We start from the raw sequence: 17,625 nt of genomic DNA, 5'->3' as shown, positions 1-17,625 counted from the left end.
TTTCCTTCCTGCTGCTCACAAATACTTCCAGACAACTCTTGTGTTGCCCTGTCCTTACAAGAAACCTTCCAAACTTATCAAACACTCAACCTAGTGGCTCTCAGCTTTGTCATTAGTATTTCCTACATGTCAGGAAGTTTGCAGTCACAGCAGGTCTGACAGAGGTAGGAGATTATTCTGAGGGCATTGCAAGCAGTTTAGGTGATTCTTTAATGCCATGGGTGGGCTTGAACCTTAGAATTAACAGCAACAACAATTCTTGTATTTATTTACAGAGGGTTTTTTTAGTGCTAACTAAAAATCTCAAAAGGCTTGGTTTGTATCAAATTGTCCCCTCCTAGTTGTTCTGCTTGTTTGTGCAGCAGCCTGTAGCATTTTGTTACTGGTAAAGTGAATATTCTGGATTAAAAATGACATTGTTGTAAGGTGTATCCTGAGAGTATGTATCTGTATCTCTCCATATATCTGTATCTCTCTCACTATGTCTCTATCTTTATCTCTATATCTCTATCTCTATATATCTCTGTGTATAACTCTCTATCTCTGTATCTATCTCTGTCTGTCTCTACGTCTATGTATAACTATATCTCTAACTCTGTATCTCTATATCTCTAACTGTATCTCTCTCTCTATCTCTACGTATAACTCTATGTATCTCTATCTCTTTCTATCTACATCTCTCTCTCTGTCTCTGTATCTCTCTCTATATATCTATCTCTCTATATCTCTCTATAACTCTATATCTCTATGTATAACTCTATATATCTGTATCTCTCTCCATATCACTATCTCTATCTCTCTATATCTCTATGTCTATATATCTCTATATCTCTCTCCATCTCTCTTTCTCTCTCTATCTCTCTATAACTCTCTATCTCTATATCTCTATCTCTATATCTCCATCTCTATATCTCTATCTCTATATCTCTGTCTCTATCTCTATGAATAACTCTATATATCTGTATCTCTCTCCATATCACTATCTCTCTATCTATCTCTCTATCTATCTATCTCTATCTCTCTATATCTCTCTACCTCTCTCTCTCTCTCTCTCTCTGTAACTATCTCTATATCTCTACGGGTAACTATATCTATATATCTGTATCTCTCTCCATATCACTATCTCTCTCTATATCTATCTATCTATCTATCTATCTATCTATCTATCTATCTATCTATCTATCTATCTATATCTCTCTCTATCTATCTCTCTGTAACTCTCTATATCTCTATGGGTAACTCCATATCTATATATCTGTATCTCTCTCCATATCACTATCTCTCTCTATCCCTATATCTCTCTATCTATCTCTATCTCTCTATATCACACAATATCACAGTATCACCAAGGTTGGAAGAGACCTCACAGATCATCAAGTCCAACCCTTTACCACAGAGCTCAAGGCTAGACCATGGCACCAAGTGCCACGTCCAGTCCTGCCTTGAACAGCTCCAGGGACGGCGACTCCACCACCTCCCCGGGCAGCCCATTCCAGTGTCCAATGACTCTCTCAGTGAAGAACTTTCTCCTCACCTCGAGCCTAAATTTCCCCTCTCTCTAACTCTCTCTCTCCATATCTGTCTTTCTCTCTCTATCTCTCTATAACTCTTTAACTCTATATCTGTATAATCTCTCTATCTCTCTATATCTCTATCTCTCTCCGTATCTCTATCTCTCTATATCTCTATAACTCTCTATATCTGTATAATCTCTCTATCTCTATATATCTCTATCTCTCTCCGTATCTCTATCTCTCTATATCTCTATAACTCTCTAACTCTATATCTGTATAATCTCTCTATCTCTATATATCTCTATCTCTCTCCATATCTCTCTATCTCTGTGTCTGTAACTGTCTCTCTCTATATCTGTATCTATCTTTAGATCTCTATCTATAACTCTATCTCTCTACATCTATCTATATATGTATCTATATGTGTCTTAAATATATTTCAATCTACATCTCTTTTAAAATAGCTCTATTTTAAACATGGATTTTAAACTAAATCTACTTCAGAAATGGATGTATTTTAGCTTATGTTTTGAACTACATCTATGCTAAAATAGCTGTAGTATAAGCATATATTTTGTGCTGCATCTCTTTTAGAACAGATGTATTTTAAACATGTATTTTGTGCTGCACCTTTTAAAACAGATCTGTTTTAACCACAGATTTTAAACTAAATCTCTTTTAAAAGAGATGTATTTTAATCATGCATTTTGTGCTACATCTCTTTTCAAATAGATGGATTTTAAGCATACAGTTTCAGCTAAATCTCTTTTGAGCCAGAAATACTTTCAACACATTTTGTGCTACACCAGTTGTAAAATACATATATATATATATAAAGGATACATATATGTTTTATAGAGACATATCTTTTTTTCTGCATCTCTTTTAAAACAGAGCTATTTAAAACATATTTCATGCTACATCTCTTTTAAAATAGGTCTATTTTAAACATAGATTTTGTGCTACATCTCCTTTAAAATAGATCTATTTTAAACATAGGGTTTGTGCTACATCTCTTTCAAAGTAGATCTATTTTAAGCATACATTTTAAGCTACATCTCCTTTAAAATAGATCTATTTTAAACATGGGTTTTATGCTACATCTCTTTTAAAAGAGGTCTATTTTAAAGGTAGATGTATTTTGAACTGCATCTATGGTAAAACACCTAGATATTTTAAAGTGATATATATATTAAACACATTCTGTGCTACATACTTAAAGGTAGATGCATTTTGAACTACATCTGTGGTCAAATACCTATCTATCTTAATGTGATAGGTTGGACTGGATGATCTTGGAGGTCTCTTCCAACCTGGTTGATTCTATGATTCTATGATTCTATTTTAAAGATAGATGGATAGATACATATATATATTAAAGATACACATATATTTTGAAGATATGTATCTTAAAGATACATATATATTTTTTAAGTGATGTATGTATTTTAAAGAGATCTCTTTTAAAGAGACAGGTCTATTTTAAACACATTTTGTGCTACATCTCTTTTAAAATAGGTCTATTTTAAAGACAGATGTATTTTGAACTACATCTGTGGTAAAATATCTGTATATTTTAATGTTATATATATATATTAAAGATAGATAGATAGATAGATAGATAGATTGATACATAGATATAGTAAAGATACACATGTATTTTAAAGATATGTATATTAAAGATACATATATATTTTAAAGATAGACAGATATGTATTTTAAAGATACACATATTTTGAAGATACATATATATCTTAAAGATATGCATATTAAAGATACATATATATTTTTAAGTGATATATATATATATATAAAACACATTATGTGCTACATAGTTAAAGGTAGATGTATTTTGAACTACATCTGTGGTCAAATACCTATCTATCTTAATGTGATACATGTATTTTAAAGATAGATGGATAGATACATATATATATTAAAGATACACATATATTTTGAAGATATGTATCTTAAAGATACATATATATTTTTTAAGTGATGTATGTATTTTAAAGAGATCTATTTTAAAGAGGCAGATCTATTTTAAACACATTTTGTGCTACATCTCTTTTAAAATAGGTCTATTTTAAAGACAGATGTATTTTGAACTACATCTGTGGTAAAATACCTGTATATTTTAATGTTATATATATATTTTAAAGATAGATAGATAGATAGATAGATACATAGATATATTAAAGATACACATGTATTTTAAAGATATGTATATTAAAGATACATATATATTTTAAAGATAGACAGATATGTATTTTAAAGATACACATATTTTGAAGATACATATATATCTTAAAGATATGCATATTAAAGATACATATATATTTTTAAGTTATATATATATATATATATAAAAAACACATTCTGTGCTACATACTTAAAGGTAGATGTACTTTGAACTACATCTGTGGTCAAATACCTATCTATTTTAATGTGATACATGTATTTTAAAGATAGATGGATAGATACATATATATATTAAAGATACACATAAATTTTGAAGATATGTATCTTAAAGATACATATATAATTTTAAGTGATATATGTATTTTAAAGAGACAGATCTATTTTAAACACATTTTGTGCTACATCTCTTTTAAAATAGGTCTATTTTAAAGACAGATGTATTTTGAACAACATCTGTGGTAAAACACCTATATATTTTCAAGTGATATATATATTTTCAAGTGATATATATATATATTTTAAAGTGCTATATACATATATATTAAACACATTTTGTGCTACATACTTAAAGGTAGATGTATTTTGAACTACATCTGTGGTCAAACACCTATCTATTTTAATGTGATATGTATAGTTTTAAGATGTATATATATTAAAGATACACATATACTTTATAGATACACATATACTTTAAAGATATGTATCTTAAAGATCCATATATATATTTTAAATGATATATGTATTTTAAAGAGATCTATTTTAAAGAGACAGATCTATTTTAAACACATTTGTGCTACATCTCTTTTAAAATAGCTCTATTTTAAAGTTAGATGTACTTTGAACTGCACCTATGGTCAAATACCTATATATTTTAAAGTGATATATGTATTTTAAAGTTATATATATATATATATATATATATATATATATATATATGAAAAAAAAACACATTTTGTGCTACATACTTAAAGGTAGATGTATTTTGAACTACATCTATAGTCAAATACCTATATATTTTAATGTGATATATGCATATTTTAGGAGATGTGTATATAAATATTTATATATATATATTGAAGACACATATATATTTTAAAGATACATACATATTTTAAACACATTTTGTGCTTCACCTCTCTTAAAGGTCTATTTTAAATAGGTAGATGTATTTTGAGCTACATCTATGGTATAATACCTATATATTTTAAAGTGATATATATATATATTTTAAAGATCCAGATGTATTTTAAGGGTGCATATGTATTTTAAAGATCCAGATCTATTCTAAAGATACACTTTTCCTGCACCTCTTTCAAAGTAGATGTATTTTAAACACCTCTAGGTATATACCTAAAACATATTTGGAGTCTTGTAGAAGTAGTTGGCTGTTTTAAACCTGTTTTAAGCACACCTATGCAACTCGCTCTGGGTTTGTATGTATTATGATATCCATAGAGCACATCTCTGTGTTTCACAACGAGGCTGAAGCCTTCCATCTCTTCTAAATTCACAGAGCATGGGTTCTGCAAGTGTTTACTTTGTACCACAGGCACTTGAGTGCACCATGAGCTCATTCCAGCAGCTCCGTCTACTCGCACAGATTACAACCTCCATGCCAAGAAGGTTACTTTATTCTGCTCTATGTTTTTCTTTCCCGATGCAAATACAGCTACTAACCTTGCAACTCTGGGGTTTGTTTTCCAAAGAACTTACTGAAGTTAGATCCAGCAGATAGATACTTGACAGAGCAGTGTCTGAACCATCCTTCCTTTCAAACCCAAAGACTCCTGGATCGCTGTGGGAGCTCACCTTCGCGGTCGGCGAAGAGAAAACCTTACCACGTAGACAGCAACACATTGTCTAACAGGTAAACATGGTCACCATCATCATCACCACTGCCTTTTGCTCTGCCCATCAGTGAGTTGCTGCCATGCTTATATATGCAAGGAGCAAGTTCTGCATTGTGTGGCTAGTGGAACACTGCCAGCTCAGGGAGGTGGCTGGGGCCTGATCCCTGGAGATACTCAAAGTGAGGCTCAACAGGGCTCTGGGCAACCTGATCTAGTAGTGGATGTCCCTGCTGAGTGCAGAGGGGGTTGGACTGGATGCCCTTTGGAGGTCCCTTCCAACCCAGACCATTCTATGAATCCATGATAGAAGTTTTCCCATTAGAGATGTGGCATCAGAAAGGAAAATTTAGATTACAGGAGGGCTGGGGAGGGACGACTGAAAAGGTCATCTAATGACAGGATGAGGAGGAATGGGTTTAAAATGGCAGAGGAGAGATTTAGATCGGGTGTTAGGAAGAAGTGAGGGTGCACTGGCACAGGTTGCCCATGGAAGAGCAGGTTGCCCTGTTCAGGAGCAGGTTGGATGAAACCTTGAGCAACCTATTCTAGTGAGAGGTGTCCTTGCCTATGGCAGGGGGTTGGAACTGGCTGATCTTTGAGGTCCCTTCCAACCTAAACCATTATGTGATCTATGGGAAACTTCCTGTCTAAAAGCCTTCCTAGGTCCTTGCTTTAAAATTTGCTAAGTTCCATGTAGCTCTTAAGTTGTTAAAAATCATACTTCCTTTTACCTAAGAAGTCTTTTAAGCTGGCATTAAAATGGTTAAATTAAATCCTGCTTCCTTTTAACTAAGAAGTCTTTTAAGCTGGCATTAAAATGGTTAAATTAAATCCTGCCTCCTTTTAACTAAGAAGTCTTTTAAGCTGGCATTAAAATGGCTAAATTTCTAGGAGCTGTCATACAGTTCACACCTAAATCACTGGAAGTTACTCCAGGCATAAAAATGGCTGCCATGATTCAGCTGTAGTTATCAACAGGATGACAAAGGTACAAACTGAGCTTGAACCCTCAGTCTTATATCTGAGCTATGTTATCACTAATACAGAAATAAGCTCCTAGGTGGCTGAGGTACATCAAAGCTACCAAGTAAAGCTGCAGCACTGCACAGTTGTGGCTAGCTTGCAATGCCAGCCTAAACCCAGAAGCAAAACTGGTTTTCAGCCAGAAAACCTGAGGTAATAAATCAGTTCAGACTGTTTGCAGAACCAACTCATCTCTCAGTCCTGTAAATCCCCAAACCAGGGCAGCTGCAGAGTAGAGGTTGAGGACATCACTATGTAGCTCTGCACCAAGTCAGTCTGGTTGCAGAGCTTTTTGGGTGCAACTTTGGGGCTGAGTTAGTGTGCAGAGAAGTGGGGTAGAACTACAGCATAGGAGGTTCCAGGTGAAGAAGAACTTCTTGACTGTAAGGGTGACAGAGCAACTGGCACAGGCTGCCCAGAGAGGTTGTGGAGTCTCCTTCTCTGGAGCCTTTCAAGGCCTGTCTGGATGTGTTCCTGTGCAGGTCCAGCTCTGACAGGGGGTTGGACTCGATCTACGGAAGTCCCTTCCAACCCCAACATCCTGTGATCCTGCAAAGTCCCACAAAAGCTGGGGTTCCTGCCACAGTCCTGGATTTGGGCTTGTTGGTACAGAGCTTGCTTTGCTGCACTGAGCTCAAGCTCGTTCCATTTTGATGCCTTCAGCAGCACAATAAGCTCCCCTGCTCTGCCTTCCCCATCCAAATCAAGCATCCACAAGACCTTCTGGAGCATTGCTTGTATCAGCTTTGTTTGACAGCACTGACACTTGACTGTTCTACCTTTGTACTGCTCTGCCAGGGGTGTTTCAGATGATTTCTTTGTCCCAGGGTCTGTTCAGCAAGCTTACATAACGTAGTGCTTCCATTATTGGTGTGCACACGCATCACTCACCCACGTGCATCCCTGTGTGCATCTCTCTGCTCTGCTTTGTACAGTTGGGTTATTGATCTTCATTTTCTTCATCAGCAAAAGCCATTAACCAAAGCTAAGCTTTGCCCATCAGGATATAACCAGAAAGACACAACAGTGTGCTGACACTGGCAGATCTGTTGTTGTAGTTCTGCTGCCTACCTGGCAGTGTTTGCTTTTACCTGCTCTTAAACTTGGTGTCTTTAAATGGCAACTCTTTTGTGCAAGGAGTGTTGCTTTTGCTGAAGCTGTTAAGACAGGAGCCTGGCTCAGGAGCAGTGTGGGCAGCAGGACAAGGGAGGTTCCTGTGCCCCTGTGCTCAGCACTGCTCAGGGCACCCCTTGAGTGCTGTGTCCAGCTCTGGGCTCCTCCATTCAAGAGAGATGTTGAGGTGCTGGAAGATGTTTGGAGCAGGGCAGCAAGGCTGGGGAGGGGCCTGGAGCACAGCCCTGTGAGGAGAGGCTGAGGGAGCTGGGGGGGTGCAGCCTGCAGCAGAGGAGGCTCAGGGCAGAGCTCATTGCTGCCTGCAGCTGCCTGCAGGGAGGCTGTAGCCAGGTGGGGTTGGGCTCTGCTGCCAAGCAGCCAGCAGCAGCAGAAGGGGACAGAGGCTGAAACTGTGCCAGGGCAGGTCTAGGCTGGATGTTGTGAGGAAGTTGTTGTCAGAGAGAGTGATTGGCACTGGCATGGGCTGCCCAGGGAGGTGGTGGAGTGGCTGTGGCTGGAGGTGTTGCAGCCAAGCCTGGCTGGGGCACTTAGTGCCATGGTCTGGTTGGTTGGGCAGGGCTGGGTGCTAGGCTGGGCTGGGGGAGCTTGGAGCTCTCTGCCAGCCTGCCTGGTTCTCTGATTCTCTGATTCTGTGATTCTATTAATGCTTCTTTATGCGTTTCAATGTAGAAACCAGGCCAGCAAAAGCTCTGCTTTGCAGTCACACCACAGATCCAACAGCAAGGACATGCAGACACTAGGGGTTGCTGGGCCAAGAGAAGAAACTCTTCCAGCCAACGAGAGCTTTCTGAACGGGAACCTGCCCGGAGCTGCTCCCAGCCCCAGCCCCATGCACGCCAAGAAGCCCAGCGCCGCGCCCGGCTCTGGCAACAAGGACCTGGCCAACAACAACCTGCCGCACCTGCTCAGCCCCAAGGAGCCCAAGGCCAAGGCGGAGTTCGACTTCAGCGTGGAGCCCAAGAGCTCGGAGGGCTCCGGCGCCAAGTACCTGAAGCCCGGCGGCAGGCCCGCGCAGAGCCGGCACTCGCTGCTGGAGGCGCCGCCGGGCCAGACGGGCACGCTGCAGCCCGGCGACAAGCACGGCCGCCACAGCTACATCGACACCATCCCGCAGGCCTCCCGCAGCCCCTCCTACCGCGCCAAGGCCAAGGGCCACGGCGTGCTGACGGACTCCAAATCCGTGGGCAACCTCTCCGAGGCCCGGGCCCAAGCCCCCGAGCCCAGCAGCAGCAGCAGCAGCAGGTATTTTCCCTCCAGCTGCATGGACCTGAACTCTCCTACCAGCCCCACCCCTCCTCGGCACGGCGACAACAGGACTCTGCTCAGCCCCTCCGGGAGGAGCGCCCGCGGCGAGGGCACCCTGGAGGCCCGCAGGCCAGGCGCCAGGCACTCCAAAACCATGGAGGAGCTGAAGCTGCCGGATCCCCTGGATGGAAGCCATTCCCACGGCCTGTCTGCTCCACACGAGTCTTTTTCCTATGGCCTAGGTTATACCAGTCCCTTTTCTTCACAGCAGCGCCCTCATAGACACTCTATGTATGTGAGCCGGGACAGAGTGAGGTCAAAGGGCTCAGAGGGTGGCTTAAGCGTAGGGCAAGGGATGGCAGCCAGAGCAAACAGCCTGCAACTGTTATCTCCACAGGTGCAGCATAAGTCACTCACGCGCTCTGTGGGCTCGTCACGAGAGGACTGTACGGAAGATCCAAACAGGGTCAGTGCCCACTCCTGCCTTGCTCTCTGTGCCGTGGGGACAGTGTCCTGCTGCCTCTGCTCTGTTTGCTTGCCCCTCTGTGTGTATCTGTGCGTAGCTGAGGGCTGGGGCTCAGGAGCGGGGGGGACAGGCCCTGCTCGCTTGCTCCCTGGCACAGGACAAGGAGCCGTGGACGCGAGCTGCAGCGCAGGAGTGCAGGTGGGGCAAGCCTGGCTTCTCAAGGCAGCTCCCTCACCTCTGCCTCTAAGCATCCCAGACTCAAAATTCAGGTCGCAAAGCTGAAGGCAGCTCTTGCTCCTGCCTGGCTCACTGATCACAGCCTGCCCAGAGAGGCTGTGGGGTCTCCTTCTCTGGAGCCTTTCCAGGCCTGTCTGGATGTGTTCTGTGTGCCCTGAGCTGGATTGTGTGCTCCTGCTCTGGCAGGGGGGGTTGGACTGGATGAGCTCTTTGGGTCCCTTCCAGCCCCTGACATCCTGTGAGCCTGTGACCTTGCTGGAAGGCAAAGGGTGTTGTGATGGTTTGGGCTCTCACCCGCCCCCCCACACTTTGTATGTGCCCCAGCTAACTCAGAGGGACCCTGGGAATATAGATGAAGCAATTTATTTACAGCTAGCAGAATTTACAAGCAGCTATTTACAATCTATACAGTTATATACAGTTATATACAGAAATATACAATGGATAAACAATACAAAAGCACAACTCCCCTCCCAGAAACCTGAGTCCCCAGGAGGGGCTTTCAAACCACCCCAACACCTCCCCCCAGCCCTCTCAACCTTACCCCAGTCCTCAGGAAGAAGAGAGGTGCAGCCAAGAGGTTAGGGAGCAAGGTTAGTAGGAGCAGGGTTAATGAGATGTGACCAGGTCTGAAGGCAAAGGCAGAAGAGGAAGACAAAATGGAGAAAGTTTACTTCTTCTTCCCAGAGCTCTCAGCGAGACTGTGAGAGAAGTTGACATCAATTGTTTTCATTTCACTGCCTGTTATCTAGTTCTGTTACCAAAACATTCCAGCTTGCTTCTAACTAGCACAGGTGTTGAGTTTGGTGGGTTATTTTTCAGACCCACAAAACATCAAGGGCTGGAAGGGACCTGAAAAGCTCATCCAGTCCAACCCCCCTGCCAGAGCAGGAGCACCCAGAGCAGCTCACACAGCAACACATCCAGGCAGGGTTTGGAATATCTCCACAACCCACTCTGGGCAGCCTGTTCTAGAGTTCTGTCACCCTCACAGTGGAGAAAAAATGCTCCTCCTGTTTAAATGAACTGTTTGATGAGGCTGATTTTAAAACTGGGCTTTGAGTAGCATCTTCTTCAAGTACTACAACGTGAGAAAAGTAACATTTCCCTCTGAAGCTAAAATTTCATGAGCAGTTCCTTGTCTTCTGTTAGGCTGCCTGGTGCCATTTTTTATCACGTTGTTTGGCTTGGCTTTCTCATTTCTGCTTTTATTTAGCCTTTTTTGTTCCCTCCTTTCTGCTCTAAATGCTGATATTCATTTCTGAAGTGATCTTTTCGCTCACATATAGCAGGACATTATCACTTAAATACACTGATTTACTAGAGGAATCAAACCAAACCATCCCCCACCTCCCCCCAGAATGCTCTTGGTTAGTGTGGCAAATGGTGGTGGTGACTCCTTACAGTGATTATTGTCACTGGATATTGGTTGTGTTTGACTGTGAGCATTGTTTTAAAGAGCAGAGCAAGGACTGGTGCTGGGTGTTGATTTATATCCCTTACACAACTGATTCTGAATGATCCAGTACCTGAAAGGGGCTGTAAGAAAGCCAGGAAGGAGCTTGTAGTGGTAGGGTGAGAGGGAATGGATTGAAGCTTGAGGAGGGCAGGTTGAGACTGGAGATGAGGAAGAAATTCTTTGGAGGGAGGGTGGGGAGACTCTGGCGCAGGTTGAGGGTGGTGAGACACTGGCACAGGTTACCCAGGGAGGTTGTGGAGCACAGAATCACCCAATGTGATCAAAGATCAAAGATCACATTGGGTGATTCTGTGCTCCACAACCTCCCTGGAGGTGTTCAGGACCAGATTGAATGAAGCTTTGAGGTGTCCCTACTAGATGATCTTTAAAGATCCTTGGAACAGGTTGCCTGGGGTGGTTATGGATGCTCCCTCCCTGGAGGTGTTGGAAACCAAATTGGATGAGCTCTTGGGCAGCTTGGGCTAATGAGAGATGTCCCTGCCCAAGGCAGGGTGGGTTGGAACTGGATGATCTTCCAACCCATCCTATGAATCTGCTGTTTTACACATCAGTTGTTTAAAGATGTCTTCATTTTTCCCTAGGTATTTAAACTCCTGTAGCATTTCCAAATGCAAACACAATGATCTAGGGAGGAGCACAAAAAAAGGCAGCCTTTGCTTCTCTCTACATCCAGCTCTCTGCATCCACCTCTCTGTATCCTCAAGGCCTTTCAGGATCTGAAGGGGCCTACAAAAAAAGCTGGGGAGGGACTTTTTAGGCTGTCAGGGAGTGGCAGGAGTGGGGGCAATGGAGCAAAGCTGGAGGTGGGGAGAGTGAGGCTGGAGGTGAGGAGGAAGTTGTTGAGCAGGAGAGTGGTGAGAGCCTGGCAGGGGCTGCCCAGGGAGGTGGTTGAGGCCCCATGGCTGGAGGTGTTTGAGGCCAGGCTGGCTGAGGCTGTGTGCAGCCTGCTCTAGGGTAGGGTGTCCCTGGGCATGGCAGGGGGTTGGCACTGGCTGCTCCCTGTGCTCACTTCCAACCCTGACTGGTTCTGTGATTCTGTGGTTCCACCTCTGGAGTTCATTGAGCCCAACCCCCCTGCAGAACAAGACCAAAAAGACTCAACGAATCTCCACTGGTTTCCTGTTTTCCTCTTTCCAATCAGTTCCCCTCCTTCACTCTGCTTAGATTCTGTGCAGTTTCCCTACTTCAGTGTTTCCAGTTTCTCTTTGATTTTTCTCTTTGGTTCTACCAAGTCCTTTTTGAAGACAAACATTCACTGTTTGCCAGGCTTTAAACCTCGCTTTACAAAAAGCAAGGGAAGGAAAAGAAGAACAAATGAGAGAGAGAGTCAAAAAAACAAGGCTTGGATTCATTCTTACTTTTAGGGCTTTTCAAGTCTCAGTACAGCAGTGTTGTTTTAAGAGTCTTTAAAACAGAAAGGAGAAGAAAATTGACTGCCAGCTGCTTATTGCCATCTCCTGTTTGTAACTTTGCTACTGACAAACAAGAGGTTATCTTGCACAAGGATTGATTTAATGCAGTGCTTCCATTTCTTGCAGGTTTTAGGATCAAAGTGTGATTTAAAGCCTGGGTTTAGCTGCATTTCTCTTCTTGGCATGGTTTCAAGGGGGTTTTATCAGTGGCAGTGAGGTCAGATCTTCGTAGAAGGGATCAGGTTGGAAGAGACCTCAGAGTTCATCTGCTCCAACCTCCCCACCATGCCCAGGGACACCTCCCAGCCACACTCAGCTGCTCAAGGCCTCATCCAGCCTGGCCCAGAACACCCCCAGCAAGGAGGCAGCCACAGCCTCCCTGGGCAGCCTGGGCCAGGCTCTCAGCATCCTCACACTCAACAGCTTCTTGCTCAGCTCCACTCTCCCCCTGCTCTGCCTCAGCTCCAAACCATTGCCCTTGGCCTGCCTGCAGCCCCCCTCAGCACAAGTCCCTCTGCAGCCTTCCTGCAGGCTGCCTTCAGCTCTTGGCAGCAGCTCTGAGCTGCCCCTGGAGCCTTCTCCTCTGCAGGCTGCACCCCCCCAGCTCCCTCAGCCTGTGCTCACAGCAGAGCTGCTCCAGCCCTTTGCAGCATCTTTGTGGCCTCTGGCTCACAGGATCTAATTCCTGTTTTGGAGCCCAGGTTAGCAGCTAGACTCAGCTGCTCAAGGTTGATCCAGCCTGGCCTTCAGCACCCCCAGTGGAAAGGGCAAAAGAGAGTTTTGCAAAGCATCCTGTAGCAAATTGAGATCCTGGTTTTTTCCCTGTTGTGCTTCTTGGCCATCCTAGGCTTAAACTCATAGGTGAGTTTCCTTGTGGGCTCTTGTAGATAGCATTGAGTTCTATCTGTCTGGGCCATGCTGTGGGACAAATGACAGCATCTGCTGGGGATCAGTCATATTTGGTGACAGATTACATGCACATGGCTGTTCCTAGGGGCTTAGTTAAGCTTTTGTTTGAAGTTCTTCCAGGAAGGACTTCAGGAATATAGAGCAAATTCGTTGGAATTGTATCCTGACTTAATTAGATTTCTTTGTTTCAAGAATACTTCTTGTTTTGCAGGCAGTAGGTGTTTTGTGCCCATTGGTGCCTCTAAGTGCTGCTGCCTGGCTGCTGATAAGAGACTGCTTTGATGTTGCAGTTCTAACAGAAAATCTCATATGGGGATGAGACTGAACAAGGCCAAGTGCAGGGTTCTACACTTTGGCCACAACAACCCCAAGCAGCACTGCAGGCTGGGGCCAGAGTGGCTGAGAGTAGCCAGGCAGAGAGGGAGCTGGGGGTGCTGGGAGAGAGGAGCTGCAGAGGAGGCAGCAGTGCCCAGGTGGGCAGCAGAGCCAATGGCATCCTGGGCTGGCTCAGGAGCAGTGTGGGCAGCAGGACAAGGGAGGTTCTTGTGCCCACCCCTGTGCTCAGCACTGCTCAGGCCACCCCTGGAGTGCTGTGTCCAGTTCTGGGCTCCTGCACTGCAGAGAGCTGTTGAGGTGCTGGAAGGTGTTTGGAGCAGGGCAGCAAGGCTGGGGAGGGGCCTGGAGCAGAGCCCTGTGAGGAGAGGCTGAGGGAGCTGGGGGGGTGCAGCCTGCAGCAGAGGAGGCTCAGGGCAGAGCTCATTGCTGCCTGCAGCTGCCTGCAGGGAGGCTGTAGCCAGGTGGGGTTGGGCTCTGCTGCCAGGCAGCCAGCAGCAGCAGAAGGGGACAGAGGCTGAAGCTGTGCCAGGGCAGGTCTAGGCTGGATGTTGTGAGGAAGTTGTTGTCAGAGAGAGTGATTGGCACTGGAATGGGCTGCCCAGGGAGGTGGTGGAGTGGCTGTGGCTGGAGGTGTTGCAGCCAAGCCTGGCTGGGGCACTGAGTGCCATGGTCTGGTTGGTTGGGCAGGGCTGGGTGCTAGGTTGGGCTGGGAGAGCTTGGAGCTCTCTGCCAACCTGCTTGATTCTCTGAAATGTGCAGGTTCAGGCAGAAGAGTTCATATGGCAGCAGCCAGGCAGAGACTAATTTATCTTCGTTTGTGTCCTTGCTTTTGTATGTCCAAGCAAACCCTCTGAGTGAAAGCAGTCATTTGTGTTTGTTCTTTTCACAGCCAATAATCTAATTTCTCTCATTAGAATATTCCAATTACCTTCAAACCAGCATACTCAGCTCAACTAACTTTCATTCTTATCTACCTTGGTTGAAAAGTGCAAATTGGTTTATACTCTTCCACTCTTCTTTTTGTTCAGGGTGGAGCATATCATGATCCACACTCAGAAGATGGAGCATCTACTAAGGAAAATAGAATACTGTATAATGACCCTGTTCCAAGAAGAGTTGGCAGCTTTTACAGAGGTAACTTCATGCTGGAGCTTTCAAAATGGCTCAGGGAGGTTATGGATTCTGCCTCCCTGGAGATGGGGAGGGGAAATGGCAGAGGGGAGATTTTAGACTGGATGTTAGGAAGAAGTGAGGGTGGTGAGACACTGGCACAGGTTGCTCAGGGAGGTTGTGGAGCACAGAAGCACCCAATGGGATCTGCTTCTGTGCTCCACAACCTCCCTGGAAGTGTTCAGGACCAGGTTGGATGAGGTCTTGAGCAGCCAGTTCTAGAGGGAGGTGTCTCTGCCTATGGCAGGGGCGTTGGAACTGGATGAGCTTTGAGGTCACTTCCAACCTAAACCATTCTATGAAAATCAAACAAGCATTTTAATGCTGCCTATACACTGAGTGGCAGCAACAAATATACTGCAAAGTAACAGGAACAACTGACATGACACCAAGCTAGGAGCAGCTGTGGAGCTGTTGGAGGGTAGCAGAGCCCTGCAGAGGGACCTGGCCAGGCTGCATGGGAGGGCAGAGGCCAAGGGATGAGATTGAACAAGGCCAAGGGCAGGGTTCTGCACTTTGGCCACAACAACCCCAAGCAGCACTGCAGGCTGGGGCCAGAGTGGCTGAGAGCAGGCAGGCAGAGGGAGCTGGGGGTGGTGGGAGAGAGGAGCTGAAGAGGAGGCAGCAGTGTGCCCAGGTGGGCAGCAGAGCCAATGGCATCCTGGGCTGGCTGAGGAGCAGTGTGGGCAGCAGGACAAGGGAGGTTCTTGTGCCCACCCCTGTGCTCAGCACTGCTCAGGCCACCCCTGGAGTGCTGTGTCCAGTTCTGGGCTCCTGCACTGCAGAGAGCTGTTGAGGTGCTGGAAGGTGTTTGGAGCAGGGCAGCAAGGCTGGGGAGGGGCCTGGAGCACAGCCCTGTGAGGAGAGGCTGAGGGAGCTGGGGGGGTGCAGCCTGCAGCAGAGGAGGCTTAGGGCAGAGCTCATTGCTGCCTGCAGCTGCCTGCAGGGAGGCTGTAGCCAGGTGGGGTTGGGCTCTGCTGCCAGAAGGGGACAGAGGCTGAAGCTGTGCCAGGGGAGGTCTAGGCTGGATGTTATGAGGAAGTTGTTGTCAGAGAGAGTGATTGGCACTGGAATGGTCTGCCCAGGGAGGTGGTGGAGTGGCTGTGGCTGGAGGTGTTGCAGCCAAGCCTGGCTGGGGCACTGAGTGCCATGGTCTGGTTGGTTGGGCAGGGCTGGGTGCTAGGTTGGGCTGGGGGAGCTTGGAGCTCTCTGCCAGCCTGCCTGGTTCTCTGAGTCTACAATACACGCACACATATGTCAGTAGATGTTGTTCCCTTATGGCATACAAAGGATGGTGATTGCTTAGCAGCTGCCTCATAGCTAAACCTGGCTAATCCTTTGGGAAAAGGCAAGGAAGATAAGAAGCTAATTACTGTCCTGCATGCGTTAGGAGGCTTTTGAGGCTTCCCTGAATGTTAAGAAGCCCAAATCAGCTCAAATTCGATTACAAGTCACCTAATAACCTCAAGTTGAGTCACCAATCTCCCCGTGAGTCTCTACAGGTTGCTCTCTTGGCTGCTGACCTCATTTGGAGCTGTTAAAATCTGCCAGGCTTTGCAGGTCTCTCGTTGTAACATTAACAACTCCTGAGCATCACTACAGCAATTTGAAAGCCTGTGCTGTGTGGAAGGTTTTGTAGCAGATGAGAATCCTCAAGAACCTTCAGTCTTGAATTGTTATTATTTACCCTTAAACCACTCCTCTCATTGGGCTGGGATTCTCCTTCTGTTTTATAGCTCCTTCAGTTAAGTGCCAAGGAAATTGTCTGAGACTTATTCAGTTCCTTATTAGAAAGCAGAGATTTCTTCTTCTTTATACATCCCAAACAAATATATTTTAGCTCACAGATTTATTTATTGCTTTGGGAAATGGTTAAGCAACACATTGCTAACAACATAATCAAAACCTGCTGAAAGAAGAAGTGGCTGTAAAAGCTAAATTCATATTTATGCAGTTCTGAAGCACTGACTCAATACAAAAGGTTATTTCCATGTTGGCTGCTTGACCAGAAACTTTAGAGGTTTTAATTTAAGGAGTTCCACAGAGTGGTGCTGTAGAAATGCTGCAGCTGGTGTCTGCTCAGTTTTCAAACCTGGAATCATAGCATGGTTTGGGTTGGAAGGGACCTTAAAGATCATCTTTGCCAGCAGTGTGCCCAGGTGGGCAGCAGAGCCAATGGCATCCTGGGCTGGCTCAGGAGCAGTGTGGGCAGCAGGACAAGGGAGGTTCTTGTGCCCACCCCTGTGCTCAGCACTGCTCAGGCCACCCCTGGAGTGCTGTGTCCAGTTGTGGGCTCCTCCATTGCAGAGAGCTGTTGAGGTGCTGGAAGGTGTTTGGAGCAGGGCAGCAAGGCTGGGGAGGGGCCTGGAGCACAGCCCTGTGAGGAGAGGCTGAGGGAGCTGGGGGGTGCAGCCTGCAGCAGAGGAGGCTCAGGGCAGAGCTGATTGCTGCCTGCAGCTGCCTGCAGGGAGGCTGTAGCCAGGTGGGGTTGGGCTCTGCTGCCAGGCAGCCAGCACCAGAAGAAGGGGACAGAGTCTGGAGCTGTGCCAGGGCAGGTCTAGGCTGGATGTTGTGAGGAAGTTGTTGTCAGAGAGAGTGATTGGCACTGGAATGGTCTGCCCAGGGAGGTGGTGGAGTGGCTGTGGCT

The 17,625-nt window shown here is 45.3% G+C and overlaps 1 protein-coding gene across 4 annotated transcripts in view; it reads left to right on the top strand.

Annotated features, from left to right (window-relative positions):
* The window catches only part of CDKL5 (cyclin dependent kinase like 5), a 130,384-nt gene that overhangs the window by 88,962 nt on the left and 23,797 nt on the right, over nucleotides 1-17,625 (top strand). For all 4 annotated transcript variants that reach the window (XM_064152067.1, XM_064152065.1, XM_064152066.1 and 1 more), the window contains 3 exons: nucleotides 5,423-5,583; nucleotides 8,393-9,434; nucleotides 14,837-14,942. In XM_064152067.1, the coding sequence (XP_064008137.1) occupies nucleotides 5,423-5,583; nucleotides 8,393-9,434; nucleotides 14,837-14,942 (1,309 nt within the window). The remainder of the gene's footprint in view (nucleotides 1-5,422; nucleotides 5,584-8,392; nucleotides 9,435-14,836; nucleotides 14,943-17,625) is intronic.

Source organism: Pogoniulus pusillus, chromosome 12, assembly GCF_015220805.1.
Source record: "Pogoniulus pusillus isolate bPogPus1 chromosome 12, bPogPus1.pri, whole genome shotgun sequence".
Lineage (NCBI taxonomy): Eukaryota > Metazoa > Chordata > Aves > Piciformes > Lybiidae > Pogoniulus > Pogoniulus pusillus.
This window is presented reverse-complemented; position numbering and strand designations above follow the sequence as displayed.